The 18,030-nt window shown below is 40.5% G+C and overlaps 1 protein-coding gene across 2 annotated transcripts; it reads left to right on the forward strand.

The window, feature by feature from the left end:
- The first annotated feature begins 48 nt into the window (after positions 1-48).
- Positions 49-15,344, forward strand: LOC149323134 (general transcription factor IIE subunit 1-like). Of its 2 annotated transcripts, none has more exons than XM_089487712.1 (5): positions 49-169; positions 4,394-4,851; positions 10,074-10,275; positions 12,398-12,639; positions 13,387-15,344. In XM_089487712.1, the coding sequence occupies exons 2-5, from the start codon at positions 4,404-4,406 to the stop codon at positions 13,818-13,820; spliced, it is 1,326 nt and encodes a 441-aa protein (XP_089343838.1). In that variant the 5' UTR covers positions 49-169; positions 4,394-4,403; the 3' UTR covers positions 13,821-15,344. The 2 variants fall into 2 exon arrangements, with proteins under 2 accessions (XP_089343838.1, XP_089343846.1); XM_089487720.1 differs by lacking the exon at positions 49-169 and adding an exon at positions 182-305.
- The last annotated feature ends 2,686 nt before the right edge of the window (positions 15,345-18,030 follow it).

The raw sequence follows: 18,030 nt of genomic DNA on the forward strand, positions 1-18,030 counted from the left end.
TTCCCCACGATGCCGCTCAGCGATTGGTGGTTAGAACGGGAGGGGCGGGGCGAAGCGGAGAAAGGCGTCGCGCGGCGTGACGTCAGAGCGACGGCGCGAGTCTTGTTTGGAGCCTCCGCGAAGGAAGTGTGAAGAAAAGCTTCTCTGCGGAGGAAGGAGTTCGTCGCAGGTCGGTCCAAAGGGGCTCTTCTCGGCGGGGGAGGAGGGCCAAGGCGCCGACCCCAGGCTGCCTCTGGGCCTTTCCCAGCCCTGGCTCCTGTCCCCAGTGGGCTGAGCGTTAGAGGATGATAGGACTTGGGCAAGAGGTATGAATTTGCAGGGCCTAAGCAGAGCAGCAGAGAGCCACCAAGGAAGGGCACAGTGGTTTCAATGTTGGACTATGACTCTGGAGACCAGGGTTCAAATCCCAGCTCAGCCATAGAAACCCACTGGGGTGACCCTGGCCAAGGCACACTCTCTCAGCCTCAGAACAGACCTTGCCAAGAAAACCCCACGATAGGCTTACCTTTGGGATACCATAAGGGCCGGCCCTAAGGCTCAGAACAACAACACGTGTGTTTGTATAATGTACCTTGGGCAAGAAGCCACACTCTCCCAGCCTCCTCAGGGGAAGGCAAGGGCAAACCTCTGAACAGACCTTGCCAAGAAAACCCCATCATAGGCTTGCCTTAGGGTGACCATAAATCAGAAATGACTTAGAGGCACACAACAGCAACAACAAGAACAACAACAGTATTTTAAAAAGTTAAGAAACCTACTGGGGTGACCCTGGCCAAGTCACACTCTCTCAGCCTCAGGACAAATCTTGCCTTCAGAGATAGCATGGCATAGTAGTTTTGAGTGTTTATCCCTGTGGGGTTAGATTCCCTACTTGACCATATTGGTTTCCTCTCTCAGCCTCCTCAGGGGAAGAAGGCAAGGGCAAACATCTGAGCAGATCTTGCCAATAAAACCCTAGGATAGGTTTGCCTCAGGGTCACCATAAATCGGTAATGACTTGAAGGCATACAGCGCGCGCACACATCCTGCTGTGTATGGCCATGGGAATCTAATGAGAGACCTAGTACATCACACTCTAAGTTCATATGTGTGACATACTAGGTGTGATGTAGCATATAATAATAATAATAAATAATAAATGGTTTATTTATTGACCGCTTTTCCCAAGATCAAAGCGGTGTACAACATGTAAGATAAATACATAACAAGCAATGACATATTTAAAAATTTGGGAAATATTAAAATAGTTTACAGTCTAAAATCAAATATTTACAACATACAATTCGGCAATGATTAAGATTCCGGTATATATACAACATAAACAATTGTGGGGAAAAACTTATTACAAGGAGTTAGGAGGGTACGCTTGAAGGAAGAGGTAGGTTTTAGTGCCTTTTTAAAGGCTTCCACCGTTCCACTGAGGCGGATCTCATCTGGTAAAGCATTCCAGAGAGAAGGCGCTACAGCTGTAAAAGCCCTTTGCTGGGTAGTCGCCAATCTCACCTTAGGATGACCGAGTAATAATTTACCTGTTGTCCTGAGTATGCGGGGAGGATTATGCAGAGAGAGGCGTTCCTTCAGGTAATCTGGGCCCCAGCCATTTAGGGCTTTAAAGGTCATAACCAACACTTTGTACTGGGACCGGAAACGAATTGGCAGCCAATGTAGAGATTTTAAAATAGGTGTTATATGTTCGGACCTCGATGTCCCCATAATTAGCCTGGCTGCTGCGTTTTGAATCAATTGAAGTTTCCAAACCTGATACAAAGGTAGCCCCATGTAGAGCACGTTGCAGAAATCCAAACAAGAGGTTAACAGTGCGTGTACTACATTTTCAAGGTCCTTTTGGTCCAGACAGGGACGTAGTTGGCGTATCAGCCGAAGCTGATACCAAGCACTCCTGGCCATCACATCTACTTGAGATGATAACTGCAGAGATGGATCCAGGAGTACTCCCAAACTACGAACTGTGTCCTTTAGGGGAAGTTTAACCCCGTCTAGGACAGGATGACAAATTTCCCTGCCCGGACTTGGGGAACCTATCATGAGTACCTCTGTTTTCTCTGGATTCAGTCTGAGTTTGTTTTTCCTCATCCAGCCCATTACTGCCCCCAGGCAGGCGTCCAGAGGAGAGATGCCATCCTTAGTCACTGTATCAGTCGGAGACATGGAGAGATAGATTTGGGTGTCATCAGCGTACTGATAACACTGCGCCCCATGGCTCCGGATGATCTCTCCCAGCGGCTTCATGTAAATGTTGAATAGCGTGGGGGACAGAATGGCGCCCTGAGGGACGCCCAATGTAAGCTCTCTTTTACGAGAGCAACTGTCCCCCAGCCTCACCATGTGGAACCTTCCCGAGAGATAGGACCGGTACCACTGGAGCGCAGTGCCCCTGATACCCAGTTCTCTCAGGCGTTCCAGAACTTAGTATGTGATATACTATATATATATCCTGCTTGCGCTCTCTCTCTCTATATATATATATATGTGTGTGTGTGTGTGTGTGTGTGTGTGTGTGTGTTGTGTATGGCCATGGGAATCTAATAGGAGTCCTAGTTCATCACACACTAAGTTCATATGTGTGATGTACTAGGTGTGGTGTGATGTACTAGGTGATATATGTGTGTGTGTGTGTGTGTGTGTGTGTGTGTGTGTGTGTGTGTGTATCCTGCTGTGTGTATATATCCTGCTGTGTATGTCCATGGAAATCTAATAGGAGACCTTGGGCAAGTCACACTCTCAGCCTCCTCAGGGGAAGGCATAGGCAAACTCCCTCTGACAAAATCTTGTCCAGAAAAGCCCAGTATAGGTTCGTCTCTTTACAGTTGCCATAAGCCCGAATCGACTGGAGGCACACAAGAACAAGCCAGACAGCAACCAGTAACTTCCAGCTCATGTGGTGGTGTGGTTTGAGTTTTGGAATAGGACTTTGGAAACCAGGGTTCGATTCCCAGCTCAGCCGTGAAACACACTGGCTAACCTTGGGCAAGTCACACTCTCTCAGCCTCAGAGGGATGGCAGTAGCAAACTTCCTGTGAACAAACCTTGGCAAAACAAACAAACCATGAGGGGTTCCAGAAATGTCTTGGACACACAACACACACACAGACACCAGGTGTTCCCCTCTGAAGAGATAGTGGGATACGGACTCACCCGAGGAAGGAAGCAATCAAGCACTTTTTCCACTGAGGGAGCTGCATATGGACATTTAAGGATTGTTTGTAGTTGTTAACCACCTTCAAGTGGATCTTGAAGTTGACCTCATGGGGATCCTGTGGATGAGACACCTGCAAGTCCCCCTGTTCTGCACTACTCTGCCTAAGCCTTGTAGACACAGGCCTGTGATCTCCCGAAATGACTCTGTCCATCTAGCACAGTGATTCCCAAACTATAGCATGGGGTCCTCTTCCCTTTTTATGTGAAGGGTTTGGAAACCATAAAATCCTAAGAAGGAGAGACTTAGAGAGCTGGGTACGTTTATCCTGGAGAAGAGATGGTTAAGAGGTGATATGATAGTCTTGTTTAAGTATTTGATGGAGTGTCATAATGAGGATCAAGAAAACTTGTTTTCTGCAGCTCCAAAGAATAGGATACGGAGTAGTAGATTCAAACTAGAGGAAAAGAGATTCCACCTCAACATTAGGAAGAACTTACCGACAGTAAAAGCTGTTAAACAGTGAAACACATTCCCTCAGAGAGTGGTAGAGTCTTCTTTTCTGAAGGTTTTTAGACAGAGGCTGGATGGCTATCTGTCAGGGGTGCTTTGATTGTGATTTCCTTCATGTCAGAATGGGGTTGGACTGGGTAGCCTTTGTGGTCCCTTCCAACTGTATGGTTTTATCCTCCACCTTTCCCAACATTATAATCTTTTCTACTGAGTCCTGCTTTCTCATGATGTGTCTAAAGTATGGCAGCCTCATTTGATCATCTTGGCTCCTAGGGAGAGTTCTGGCTTGATCTGTTCAAGGACCCATTTGTTTGGTTTTTTGGCTGTCCATGGAATCCTCATTGTTCTCTCCAGCACCACATCTCAAATGAATTGATTTTCTTCCTACCTACTTTCTTCTCTGCTTAGCTCTCACATCTGTATGTGGTGATGGGGAATATGATGACTTATACAAACTCAATTGTACATCTTTGCTCTTTAAGATCTTTTCTAGTTCTTTTCTGGTTGCCCTTCCTATTCATAGTCTTCTTCTGATTTCTTGACTGCAGCTCCCATTCTGATCAATGTTTGATAAACAATTAAGAATTCTTATTTGATAATAATGCTAATTGGAGTGATAGTGGTTTAACTGGAATAAAGTGATAGGGGTAGGGGAAAGGAGAAACATAGTTGCAATAATTAAAATTATTGTTCACTCTTTTTTCCTTTATGTTTGTTTTTTAGTACACTTGATATGACAGACCCAGATGTTCTCACTGAAGTCCCAGCTGCTCTGAAGCGTCTTGCCAAGTATGTGGTACGTGGCTTCTATGGTACTGAACATGCTTTGGCCCTGGACATACTAATTCGGAACACATGTGTAAAAGAGGAGGACATGCTGGAGTTGCTGAAGTTTGACCGGAAGCAGCTGCGAGCTATTCTCAACACTCTTAAAGGTGACAAGTTCATCAAATGTAGAATGAGAGTGGAGACAGCCCCAGATGGCAAGACTACACGGCATAACTTCTATTTTATCAATTATCGTTTACTGGTCAATGTGGTGAAGTATAAGCTGGACCATATGAGGAGGAGGATTGAAACAGATGAGAGAGACTCTACCAACCGAGCCTCCTTCAGATGTCCCATTTGCTTCAGCACTTTCACAGACTTAGAGGCAAATCAACTGTTTGATATTAAAAGAGGTACAGTACAAGTGTTCACCCTTGAACAACCCAAATAGACAGATTGTTTAGTTCTTTCTCAAAAAGGGTCAATATTGGTAAGGGAACAATAACTTGGTTGTCTTCTCCTAACAGATGTTCTGAAGGGACCAGAACACAGAGGAGCTAAGAGGCAGGAAACTTTAAAATTATAGCAGAGGGAAGATCTTGGTCTAATCTGCACTGTAGAAAGAACGCAGTTTTACACAGCTTGAAATGCCATGGCTCAATGTTGTGGAATCCTGGGATTTGTAGTTTGTAGTGGCACCAGAGTTCTCTGACAGAGAAGACTGAATATCTCAAAACTACAAATCCCAGAATTCAATAGCATTGAGCTATTGCAGTTAAAACGGTATCAAACTGTATTATTTCTGCATAAACTGTTGTCAGGAGTTGATTCCTTCGGTTTGCCTCTCTTGGTTACGAGAGTTGGATTTGTTGGCCATAGCTTTGCTTTGCTTGCTCACAAAGTATTATAGAGTACTTTTACTGCATGGTGGGACAAGTAGTAGTTTGTGAGTTGCTAATACTGTTGTCTACATTCCCTGACTGTTAACAACCGGGTGGGAAGGGAGTTGAGGCTGTGGGGAAGATCTGAGTTCAACCTCTTGAGAATGGATGGAGTGAAAGCAAAAGGAGGGGCACCATGGAAAGAGGAGGGAAAGTTTTGCAACCGAAAGCTTGGATTTCTGAACTCAATTGTTTCTGTACGTGACAGACCTCAGAGAGTATCCTTGGCATAGTTTTGTTGAGGTAGACTGTCTGTAGTCCTGTCAAGAGTGGGCTACATTGCCAATTTGTCATATGAGATGGGGTGAGCAGCTTTTTTCCACCCCCCTACATGCTTATGTTTACACAGATAGAACTGTCTCCTCCACTTACACAGTGTTCACTCTAGTCTCTTTCACACATTCTCCTTTTTATTCATCCATAGGAAGGGGGGCAAGTTGATACAGTAGTGCTTACCTGAGTAATGTGCATTAGCAAAGTAAACCTGCTATTTTCTTGGTGGATTCTCCCCAAATAGACTGTGTTCTCTCCATGACATTTGCACTCCATACAGCCTACAAAAACAGTTGTTTTGCAGGGTATAGTGCAAAGTATTTTCATTGGGAAGACAGTACACAGGAACGACCTTTCAAACATGCCATCTCACTGGTCACAGTCTCACTCCCACAGCCAGAGTTCTATTCAGTTGGATGAGGGAAGCCCAGTTTCTACAAGGCATACAGGAAAACTCTTTAAGAGGTGAGGGCAGAATTTGACAGTGGCATCGTGAGCACTTGTGTGGACCTCACTGAAGACTCCTAAGAGTTATATGTGGGCTACAAGCCCATATGTGTTGTAAGATGAACTGCAGTCTCTATCATACCATTGTGTATTAGTTGTGAAACTTAGGGACATGATATTTCTTAAATCTAATACATATTTAATGTGTATTCTTCATAAGTCAAGTTTTTTATTCCAAACATTACATATAGACCTGGGTTTTCAATTTCTAATCCTAAAAGTTATGTGTAATTTACAGATCTGAATCAGAGTCCCACTATTTTCTTCTCCAAGAGCTCCTGCCATTTATGCACTTTCCTCTCTTAACCATTTTATTGTATTGGCTGATTCCCTTAAGCCTTTGAAAACTGCCATTATATCCTCCATGGTTCCATTGTATAGTGAGAGAAGTAGGGAGTAAGTCTCTTGAAGTGCTCTGGCCCATATATATTCCATGATAATAGTGGTGAGCACATAGTAATAGTTAGTGTGGGCAGATTATTTTTCACCTGCTTGGGAAAGTAATTTAAAGAGCACAGTAATCTATACTCATGAAAGAGCTGATTATATTCCAGAGAATGTCTGTTAGCCACAGCGCCTTGAACTATAACTAAGCTTCTCTTTCAGCCTTTCTCCCATTCTGTGCTTCACATCAGTATGCATTCAACTGGCATCCTTGACATTCAAGCTCAGTCCTTTGTGCTTCACAAAAACATTTCTGTTACTTTGCTAGCACTTCTATTTGTTAAAAATACAGTTTATTTCTAGATGAATGCCATTCTGAGTGTTGCACAATAAATACGTTGGTGGAATAGAAAAGATCTTAAACAACAGACTGAACAGTTGAAACAAACAGAGGAAGCAGCTGAGCACAGTTAAGGCACTACTGAAGTTGACTGTGGCTGAAGGAAAGAAAGAAAAGTGATTGCAAAGTCAGAGACTGAAATCTAGCACTGTTTTTAGAAGTAGAGTCAGGATCCACCACTCTCCTGCCCTCTATCATGCCAAAACCTGCTCCAGAGGGTTTCATGTCCCTCTATAGCAGGTTTTTAAAATATATTGAGATGCAGGAGAGAAGGCAATCTTTCTCTATTAATAGAGGAAGCTTCCACCAGCAGAAGTATCCAGTTGGATACAGGTCATTCTCAGTGAGGTTGAAGGAACATTTCACAACACATGGGCTTATCCCTAATGCCAACCAACTCAGGCAGGATCCTCAAAATTGTTAGACATTATAACAGTTGCTTCCAACCCCTCTCTTCTCATTTTTTAATTTCCTGCCTTGCCAAGCAGTCAATTACTCGCTCTCACCAAATTATCAGTTAAGAAATCAATTAATTAAAACAATACTAGGGTGATAATGGCATCAGAATTGGGACATAAGGAGAAAAAGCAAAAAGAGTTAGAGGACGCCTTCAAAGGTGACTGGTTACTTTTCAAGAAGTGATGGCATCAGGCAGAAAGGGGCTACATGGCTTTACCTATCCCAAGACTGCGAGGAAGCAGCTCATGAAATCAAAATTATGAGCTAGCAGGTTAGTGAACGATTGGAATCGCTACTAAAGAAAATATTTCTCTCATCAAGTGAGAGTGATGCAGAAAACCAGTCTCCGCAGCAACAGGTAATGAGTCATCACAAGGCAGGAAGGTAAAGAAGGATAAAAGCACAGGCCTGTTACAGACTGCCAGAATAAAGCTGCTTCGGGTCTCTTTGGAGGTATGCTGTTTAAATGATGCATGCATCCTAAGAATCCGGAAGCTGCACCAAAGCTGCACTCCAGTGCTTAGGAATGGAGTGTGGCTTTGGCGCGACCTCCGGACTCTTAGGACCCATGCATCATTTAAATAGCATACCTCCAAAGAGACCCGAAGCAGCTTTATTTTGGCAGTCTGTAACAGGCCACAGTGAAGATTAAAGCAAAAACCTTACCTTGTGAGTCAGTTAAGAGTGGCATAGGTGAATCAGAGAGCAAAAACACAGAACTAACTTCCGGTTGCCATTTCGAAAGTGGAAATTCTGCTCAGAAGAAATGGAGGGATACTAAGAAAGGTGATAGTCAATCTGGTGTAAGCACAGGGCAGCAAGGGGCCGAAATTAATGGTATTAATGAGGCACACTGACAGGAGCAGCAAGCTACAGGAATGAATAGAGATGCTTTAAACTGCAGCATTCTGAACCAGTTTCTAAATTATCTAGTGTGTGTGATAAAGGTATCTTAAAATTCAGCATGTGAAATTGCTTCACTCCAAACACTATAGCGATTTATCAATGCATTCGTCTTTACCATAGCAAAACTTTCAAAGGAGCAGTAATCAACATTGCTGGGATTCATCAAATGTTTTATGAGACTTAATTAGAATAAAAGTCCAAGCAGAAGTTAATTCATCATTAGACAGCAATGAAATGAGCTGTAAGAATCTACGTTAAAAGAATAAAGTGATATAGAAGAACAGAAGCACTATTCGTATCTTTCAGTTCAAGGTCTTTGGGCCAAAAAGCATCTAAGAAAATACTGTCTAGGTGGTTGAAAGGCTGTATCTATCAGTGTTATGAGTTGGCAAATGTTCCTAGACCTAAACATGTTCGAGCATATTCCACCTGATCCATGACAATGATGAAAAGTGCCATTGGCTTTTGTGAAGTACTATAAAGTTGACAAATTCAGAGCTAGTCAGGCAGCCTTTGATGGAACAGTAGTTCAGGCTGTTGTGAATTATTATACTGAATGTGGCCTCCCTGTTAATGGTGACTTGGCCATATCCCATGTGTTGTATACTGTTCCTTCGATCTCACTGTGAATGAGTGGTTGATGCTTACTGAGAATGGTCACTCTTGGTGAGGTCCATCCCCACCTAGGAAAGAAAGGGAAAAGAATAAATAAATAATATGATCCCAAAATGTTGTTGGAACCATTGACAAGACTAGAAAATAAAACTGACGAAAGCTGGGTTAGAAGCAATGGTTATAACATCTTTGAATTTTGAAGATCCTGCGTGACTTGGTTGGCATGAGGGATAACCCATGTGTTGTGGATTTTTCCTTCAGCCTCCCAAGAATAATCATTCTGAGCAGGTATCAATCACTTATTTGTACTGAAACAACTTCTGAATTCCATGTTTTTCCTTTAATCACTGTATTTGTGAGAGCTATTTGAATAAAAATATTTTTTCAGCAAATTTTGAAATTATTTAGATAGCTTAAATTTATTTTAAATTTCATTGCAGTTATTTTAAGTGATTTTCATTGTTTGCACCTCACTGCGAGGTTCTGGATGTATAAAAGCTCAGCTTGTATCTGGGATAGAAATATTTTAGAGAATAAATTTGGAGCAGATGTAACAATGCTGAGGAGAGGTTTTTCTACGTCTTCTGATGTCACACAGGCATCAATTCCTTTTGACATTTGAATACTATCTGATGGTGACACATAATGGTGGCAAGTGAAGAATAAGCCATTTTGTGTCTCTCTAGTTAAAATCATAGCAGGTGGTCTAAGAGAAGATGCCTGTTAATGCCATTTTAGGTACAATGCAATTAAAAAAACAAGATATGGTTTCTAGAGTAAAAGATAAGTATTTATGCCAGAAATGGTCAGATTGATCATAATGCAGAAAACAAACTCTACCTGACAGAAGAGAAAACACCTAAGATATTTGACTGGTGTCACTGTAGAGATAGCCATTTGGGGAATGTGGTTTTGTTAAAACACAATTTGGCTTGTGGAACCTTTGTATAATAAACCTTTGATTAATGTCACCCTGTTGCCTAGGTTGTGTAGATGACATAAGGCTTAAATATCAAATCCATTCAATTTCCGTTGTTGTTGCACAGAAGTCAGTAATCTGAGGAAAAAGTAGTATTTTTACCATAAGTCGTTATACAGTATTTAAAATGCTGGGTGTCTTTCAGTTGTTAGCTGTTTCTCTTTTAATCAGGAATTTTTCGCTGTACCTTTTGTGAAACTGAGGTGGAAGAAGATGAGTCAGCAATGCCCAAAAAGGATGCTCGGACACTTGTGGCACGATTTAATGAACAGATAGAACCTATCTATGCATTGTTGCGTGAGACTGAGGATGTTAACTTAGCCTATGAACTACTTGAGCCTGAGCCAATGGAAATTCTTGCACTGAAGCAAAGGTGGGTTAGGATATTGAAATCTTTGCATCTGGTCCTGAAAAGTTGGTAGTCTTGGCAAATATGTTTAAGATGTGCTGCTGGATGTTTTTTGATGAATTGCATGATTTGTCCTGGGATATAGAGACTATGGCTAGGTTTGATAGCCAAGGGTTCTGTGCACCAGCTGTGAAGTGAAATCCCACCATGTGTTTATAATACAGATGCTTCCTGATAAAGTTATATAAACCAGATTTCCATTCTGTACACAAATATTTAATTTAATGGGGCTTCTGAGTAGAAATGCACAGGACTGCCTTGCCATGTGTTATATAGGTTGATGAATGCATGGTATCTTTTGATCTGTGTTTCGTTCCATGTATCTTGATAACCTTTCCCCCTTTCTCCATTATCTCAGTACTTACATAATTTATATAACCTGAAACATTACACACTATTTATATTGATATTCCCTTATACAAACCATAATATATGTGAATCTGTGGATTTTGTTTAAGAAATTTTACTAGAAATTTAAGGGAAGAATGACTCTGATTTTCCCAAAAGATTCTTCTGACATCTCAAAATCTAAACTTTTTTTTAATGGTATGATTGCAGTTCTGTGAAAATTCTATGGAAAAAAAATCAGTATGGTTTTTTTTCCTGAATTTAAATCAAACACTAAGTGTAGCAAGCTTTTATAAAGGGTAAGCTTTTTTTCAGCTAAAGTGAAACCTTTAGTTTTTAGTTAGAAATGCAATTTTTTTAAAAAAAAAGTTCTGCTGCTTGAACAGCTTGAATGAGTAAAATACTTTCATTTCTTTTAGTGAATTGATGCATGGGTTGGAGATTAAAAGAATGGAGTGCCTCTTTTCATTCTCATCTTCTGTGGGGGATGGTTGGGTTGGGGTGAGATGTGTGCTGGCAATGAGAGCTACCCTACCTTTCTCTTTCTTAAATTCTTTTGTCTCTTTATCTTCTCAAGATTGGAGGGGGATAGTGTGGATGGTGGTGGTAATGAATCTATGGCTGTCTCTCTCTCTCTCTCTCTGTCATGCTTCATCTCTTATACATTGCAACACTTATTCACAGTAACCCTTTTGTTATCTTAACAGGTTCATAGCTGATACAAATGTAGGAAAGGGTTTGATTATAGCAGGTGCAACTGGAACAATACTTCCCAAAGCTGCTTTCCCTGCTTAGGTGGGAAGGGGAACACCTAGGCAAGGAAGGCTTTACTACCCTTTGCCAGTCACGCTGGTCTCATTGGGCAGAAGTGGCATGAGCCACATTTTTTAAAAACCTATAGATTGCACATTCTTTGTGGTACAGAGTGACAGATTCAGCTTCCTCTGTCTCACTGACTTTCAAATGTGAGCTAATCTCAAACAACCTTTATCCCCACCTTTTTCATCCACCAGAGAAGGGAGGACTGTCATCCTAATTACGTTGACCTGCCAAAGCCTGGGTTTGTGTATTTTCATAACCTATTATGTTTAACATCAGATATGTATTTAGGCTCAAGTTTGGTGTGATGCCATGTTCTTTGGCTTTCTATTTCAAACATTAGTATTCACTCAGTGGACCAAACTATAGCCTGCTCTTTACTGAGTTATTGGGCAAGGCAAGTCTATTCTCCAAGACATTGACCTAATAAAGTATTAGGGCATGAGTAACATGTATTGCCTTGCCTTATTGTGAGAGGAAGTTTCTTCCCTCTTGTACTGTGTTTTATCTGTGTCTCTACTTATGTCTAGAAAGAAAGTAAGAAAATAATGTTAAGGGTATATTTCTGCCTTTCCCTTCATTCTCTTACTGCCTCTTCCCCACTCCATTTCATTCTCTTTCACATGCACACATCTAGCCAGGCTCTTATTTTCTTTACATGGAACCTATTTTCATTTAAAAATACAAACTTAGAGCTGCTAACTCTCTATTACAGCTTTTTCATGTTTTGAGAACCTTGTCTGCAATAAGTAGAAAGTATGATTTGGCCATATGTCTTATGAATACAAAAATTACAAGACTGGGCAAACCCCAAGCAGTCTTGCCGTTCTAGATTTGATTACTACACAAATGCAAAATCATTTTAGTGTTGTCATGATGGTGATTAGCAACATATGTACTGTTGTATGATTGAATGCAGCAAGGAGCGGACTACTGGTGCATTGGGAAGCAGTGGCCTACCAAGTGGACAGCACAGGGAAGCCTGGGCTGTGAAGGGACCTTCTTATGAGGATTTGTACACCCAGAATGTAATCATCAGCATGGAGGACCAGGAGGATCTGCATCAGCCAGCCAGTGAAGGGAAGCCACCCAGAGAGAGGCCAGTTTGGCTGCGGGAGAGCACAGTGCAAGGTGCTTATGATCCTGATGAGAATAAAGAAGGTAAGAAAGTTAAAGGGGAAGAGATGGGTTTTGTAATTTCAAGAGCTCTTGGAATTTAGCAACAGTAATAGCAAGTACATTTCTATACCGCTTATCAGTGTACTTAAGCACTCCCTGAGTGGTTTACAATTTGTAAGCTAATTGCCCCAACAAGCTGGGTACTCATTTTAGCAACCTACAGAAGGATGCCAAGCTGAGTCAACCCTGGAGCCCTGGGATCAAACTCACAACCTTGTGGCTGTGAATAGCTGCAGTACAAGCATTTAACAACTGCACAACCAGGGCTCCCTATCATAGTGTGAAGTCCTTAAGTTTTTAAAACTGTGCTATTCTTGGCTACCAAAGGCAGTTCAGATTGAAAATGAGAAGTATATTACTTCCAGCTGATACCTGGGTGTAGTTCTCACTGTGTCTTTTCAACCCGAGACTTGCATAGCTGAATGCTCCTCCATTTCAAAACACTACTCATAGGTATAAAGCTAGAATATTGGAGAAGCAATGGGAGTCTGGGCATCCTGTGTAGTAGGGTTTGCCCTCTTTTTATATGTATGGATATTCCATCAGATGTCCGCATCTGCAGGTTGAAGTAATATATCCCAGACACAAAACTGACCAATTTAATGGGTATTAGGCTCTCCTTTATGAGCTTATTATATAAATTCTTTGATGTTTTTATGAATAGGATATCCAATAATAGCTGTTAAATTATTCCTTCTGTTTCTCATAACATCCATTCCTTTCTTGCAGGTGGTCAAGGCATGGAAATGTTACAAGAAGGGGAAGAGGGTCAGGCTGCTCTAGACAGTAATGAGGAAGTAATGCGTGCTCTGCTCATCCATGAAAAGAAAACCTCTTCTGCCTCTGTGGGTGGCATGGGAGGATTTGCTCCATTGTCTAATCCCAATGCCAGTGATTCTGAAAGTGAAACAAGTGAATCAGATGAGGACTCCCCTCCCCATGCAGCCACTGCTGCAACAAGAGTCAGTGGGCTAATAGAGGAAGATGACGATGATGATGAATTTGAGGTCGTGACAGAGGACCCCACTGTCATGGTGGCAGGACGTCCATTTTCTTACAGTCAAGTAAACCAGCGGCCTGAGCTCGTGGCTCAAATGACTCTGGAGGAGAAGGAGCAGTATATCGCTATGGGCCAACGTATGTTTGAGGACATGTTTGATTAGCTTCCCTCTGCCTGGGCAGCATTTACAGATGATCCTGACCTGGAAATTTTGCAACAGAGAACAAGTCTGAATTAAATCTTCTGCCTTTTCATTTAATTCAGACACTCTTTAGAGCTAAACAAAAACAAGAAACGATTGCTTCAAATTGATTCTTTAGAGTCACTCAGAGAATCCCAGATGAACTATCAGTGATAAGTAAAGAGGGAGCCAGCTGACTCAAACCTGTATCTTATTTACAGGTTTCCATATCCTCTTCATTACATTATAATTTATTTTCGTTTTGACCTAGGGAACCTGTTTTTCTTTCTGGTTGCTTGTTTTAGAAGATTATTGTTAAGCCATTACCTAGAATGTATTAGCTTCTGAGAGCAACTGAGAGCAGCACTTTTCAGATTTCATCAAGAAATTGCTGCTTTGAAATAACATATGATCCATTTGTAAATAGTTAGTTGTTTTGCAAACAAGATATGGATACACATACATAGGGATATAAACATGTGTGGGGACAACACACATACATATATACATACAAACATAGTCCCCCCATGTTCTCTTTTCTGTGTAATCTGTATCTGTATTTGTACTATCATGTTAACAAGTGGGTATTTGTCATCAATGTTTAAAAATAGTTGCTTTGAGAAAAATATGCACAAGGGACAGACATCAGAATGTCTTTTGGTAGAGTCCTGGTAAAACAGTCTTGCTAATCTTGCCCTTTTCCAGATTTCTTTTGTAGGTCAGAAACACTATTTTCTTTGCCAGTGTGAGCAAATTGCGCAGTATTATACTTTTCAAATGAGGGAATTTGACTTTCAAAATGTGACTGTAGTTCTCCTGTCTATCCTAGAGATTCCCATATACATCTCATTGGTGGATGAGCAGGATGTTAGAATCAGCATTGAATTAGTTGTAATAGAGAGTTGATCCAAACTTTCAAAGACACATTTTTCCCCAAGCTACATAGTCTGTGCTAACTGAGCAAACTGTTGTGTCTTCTTGACTGATCTACCATGAAAGTACTAGGAATGCAGAATAGCTACCTTTTCTTATTCAGACTTGCAGAGTTCATTTGCCATGGATTAGGAGTCTCATCCCAGTCACTAAAGAGGATGGGAATATTTTATTTTAGCATTTAAAAAAAGATTATGCAGAATTTTGGGGATGCCAGTATTTAGCATGGCACAGTCTATTTTATTATTTCCAGCAGTGCCTCTACAAGCAAACTCAATTTTATAATTTTTACATTTAAAAAGGTTACAATATAACCTTTAAAAATCATTGTGTTTTCCTTCTTTATCATTACAGTGGAGCAACTTGGTTATGTATTTCAAAGGTCTAGCATCTGTTACAAATTCTTGATTTATTTTCCAGGAATGGTACAAGTTATCAAGCCTCTAAATTGTAAAACTATTGTATATTGACCATGTATGTTTTGCTGTGCCTGTGAGGTTTCTTATGAATTTGTTTTCAGAGACTCTCACAGATAAAGTCTAAAATAAAAAATAACTGAGAATATGATGCTTCCATTGAATACCATTCATTTTTTATTTATAAATGAGTAAGTTTAAATGGCCATTTTTATTTAACTTGATGGATGATGCTTGTGAAGAACTCTTGGCTTCCTTTTTTCCCCCCAGTGTTCAAAGCTATCATCACACAATGCTAAGGTCTGTCTCCATTACTTATTTGCTTGAAACACTATCTCATTCTGTACATTAAAGGCCCAAAGGGCCAGTGGGTGATGATAAACACTGGATTCAGTACCAGCGTTGACTTGGATATCCTGAACAGCTTAGTTAAGTTCTGTTGAAATGTCTTGCTAAACCATGATCGGGCAAACAAACATTCCACAATTTGTAAGCTTTGTCCCCATACCTTGGATGTGGAAAAATAAATAAGCAAGCCCAAGGAAAAAGCTAAAGTAGGTGACAAAGAAGAATAAAAAACACTAGAAGGATTTGGACTAGGTATAAGAAATAAAGCAGGACAGCGACTGATAGAATTTTGTGAGGCCAATATAACCTCCAGATGGTCAGTATAAAAAAGCAGATAGACTTCATAATTGGAAGCAGAAAATGGAGAAGCTCTATTCTTGCAGCCAAAACGACACCAAGCTTGATTGTGGCATAGTTCATGAACTACTTATATAAAAAATGAGAGTAAAGCTGATGAAGAAAACAAAAAAGTCATTATATCAAAATATCATTTGAATAATATCCCAGTAGAATTTACTGACAATGTATGAAATAGATTTCTGCTATTAAGTATAATTGACCAAGAACCTGAAGGAAACGGGCACAATTCAAGGACATAATTAAGGAAGAATGCAGAAAGATACTAATAATGGCCAAAAAGAAAACGATAACAGATTAAACACCTCAAGTAGAAAAGGAAAGAAGAGAGGCAAAAGAAAAGGGAAATAGGAACAAAACCAACACCATGAATACAAGTGTACAATGATTAATGGACAAGGATAAAGAGAACAATTATAATGATCAATGTAGAGAAACAAAGCAACAAAAAGGAAGAACAAGAGACTTCTTCCACAAATCTGGGAACTCAAAGGGAAGTTTAAACCAAAGGATGGGATGCTCTATAACAACAACAAAAAAGAACATACTATAAGATCAAGAAGAAATAAAAATATGTTGGATGCAATACACAGAAGAGTTACATAAATGAGAAGGAAAAAAATGAATGACGCATGGAGTGAAAATCCATATGAAGATGAACCCTAAATTTTAAAAAACAAGATGGAAAAATGGGAAAAATAAATCAGGAACAGATGATAATTCCAACTGAACTGCTACATTCCACACAAACAACTCTAGTGCTAATATATATCAACAAATAAGGGGAAAAAATGGTGAACAACACATTGGAAACAATCAATATACGCCCCTAGTCAACAAAAAAGAGACACAAAAGACTGCAGCCACTATAGGACGATAGCATTAATCTTCCTTGCAAACAAAATTATGCTGAAAATTCTCCAAAATAAACTCCAATCATACATGAAGAGAGAAATCCCAGAGTGCAAGCAGGGTTCAGAAAAGGAAGATGCACTAGGGACTACATTGCAAACATATGATGGCTAATGGAATGTACCAAGGAATTTCAGAAAAAAAGCAGCATGTGCTTTATTGTTATTGTGTACCTCATTTTTTACTTTTATGACAACACTTATGGTGAACCCATCATAGGGTTTTCTTGGCAATTTTCTTTGGGGGACGTTGCCATTGCCATCCTCTGAGGCCGAGAAAGTGTGATTTGTGCAGTCACCTGGTGGGTTTTTATGCTCAAGCGGGTATTCAACCCCTAGTGTCCAGAGGTGCAACCAACGCTCAAGGCACTACACTATGCTGGCCATCCTATGTGCTTTATAGAATACAACAAAAGATTTTACTGTATAAAAAGACTTTCTTTTGCCACACACACACATACACACTACTAGATTTTATATTTGCTTTTGGGTACTGGGTGAAACCAAGGCTGTGATAACATTTTATTGTTAACAGTGTCCAGGGCCTACTTCATGCTCTGGAAGAAACAGTTGTGTGTTGGATATTATACACACAAAACTATAGTAATAAAGGAAAACCTCAGGAAAACTGGGAACACCAACTGGTGAATTATCTACTGATGATGTCGTTGAAACAAGAAGTTCCTTCTGAATCCTAACTTTTACTAGATTAGAATCTCATGTGACACTTATTGTTTTGTGGTGGTTTGGCCAGAGCCTATCTTGGTCTAAAAGAGACCCTGTCGTGTCTGTTAGTGAAATCCAGCCTGGTGGACTCACATCTGCCTCTGAACACTCCACAATAGTTGAGAGTAATGCCTGTATCCCAGAAGGGCCACATTCTGTTTCCTAATGAAAATGCCTTTCTACCATATCTTTCCAACTAATGCTGTGAAAACCAAAATAATTCAGATCATGTCTGTGTCAGTCAGTCGTCTTGGGTGAAAGTTATTGACCTAACAGGGGAAGAACAAGGTCCATTTCTCAATCCATTTTTCCAATATGGTATCAGGTTTCTTGAGTAATGAACACTGAAGTTTTAGAAGATCTGTATGAGGATTTGCATATCTTCACACTTTAGGATCGTTTCTCGTTCTTTCATGGCTGCCCTCCTCATTTTTAGTCTTCTGATTGTATAACATGAAAGGTAACAATTAATTCCACAACCTCTCAGTAGTGTCAGCACAC

Source organism: Sceloporus occidentalis, unplaced genomic scaffold (assembly GCF_023333645.1).
Source record: "Sceloporus occidentalis isolate IW3139 unplaced genomic scaffold, rSceOcc1.0.p SCAF_1, whole genome shotgun sequence".
Lineage (NCBI taxonomy): Eukaryota > Metazoa > Chordata > Lepidosauria > Squamata > Phrynosomatidae > Sceloporus > Sceloporus occidentalis.

What these genes read in the sequence shown, in the direction of transcription:
- LOC149323134 (XM_089487712.1), top strand. Translation starts at nt 4,404, where the DNA reads ATGACAGACCCAGATGTTCTCACTGAAGTCCCAGCTGCTCTGAAGCGT. An exon ending in ACTGTTTGATATTAAAAGAG is followed by an intron (nt 4,852 to 10,073) that starts GTACAGTACAAG and finishes TCTTTTAATCAG; the next exon opens with GAATTTTTCGCTGTACCTTT. An exon ending in TCCTGATGAGAATAAAGAAG is followed by an intron (nt 12,640 to 13,386) that starts GTAAGAAAGTTA and finishes CCTTTCTTGCAG; the next exon opens with GTGGTCAAGGCATGGAAATG.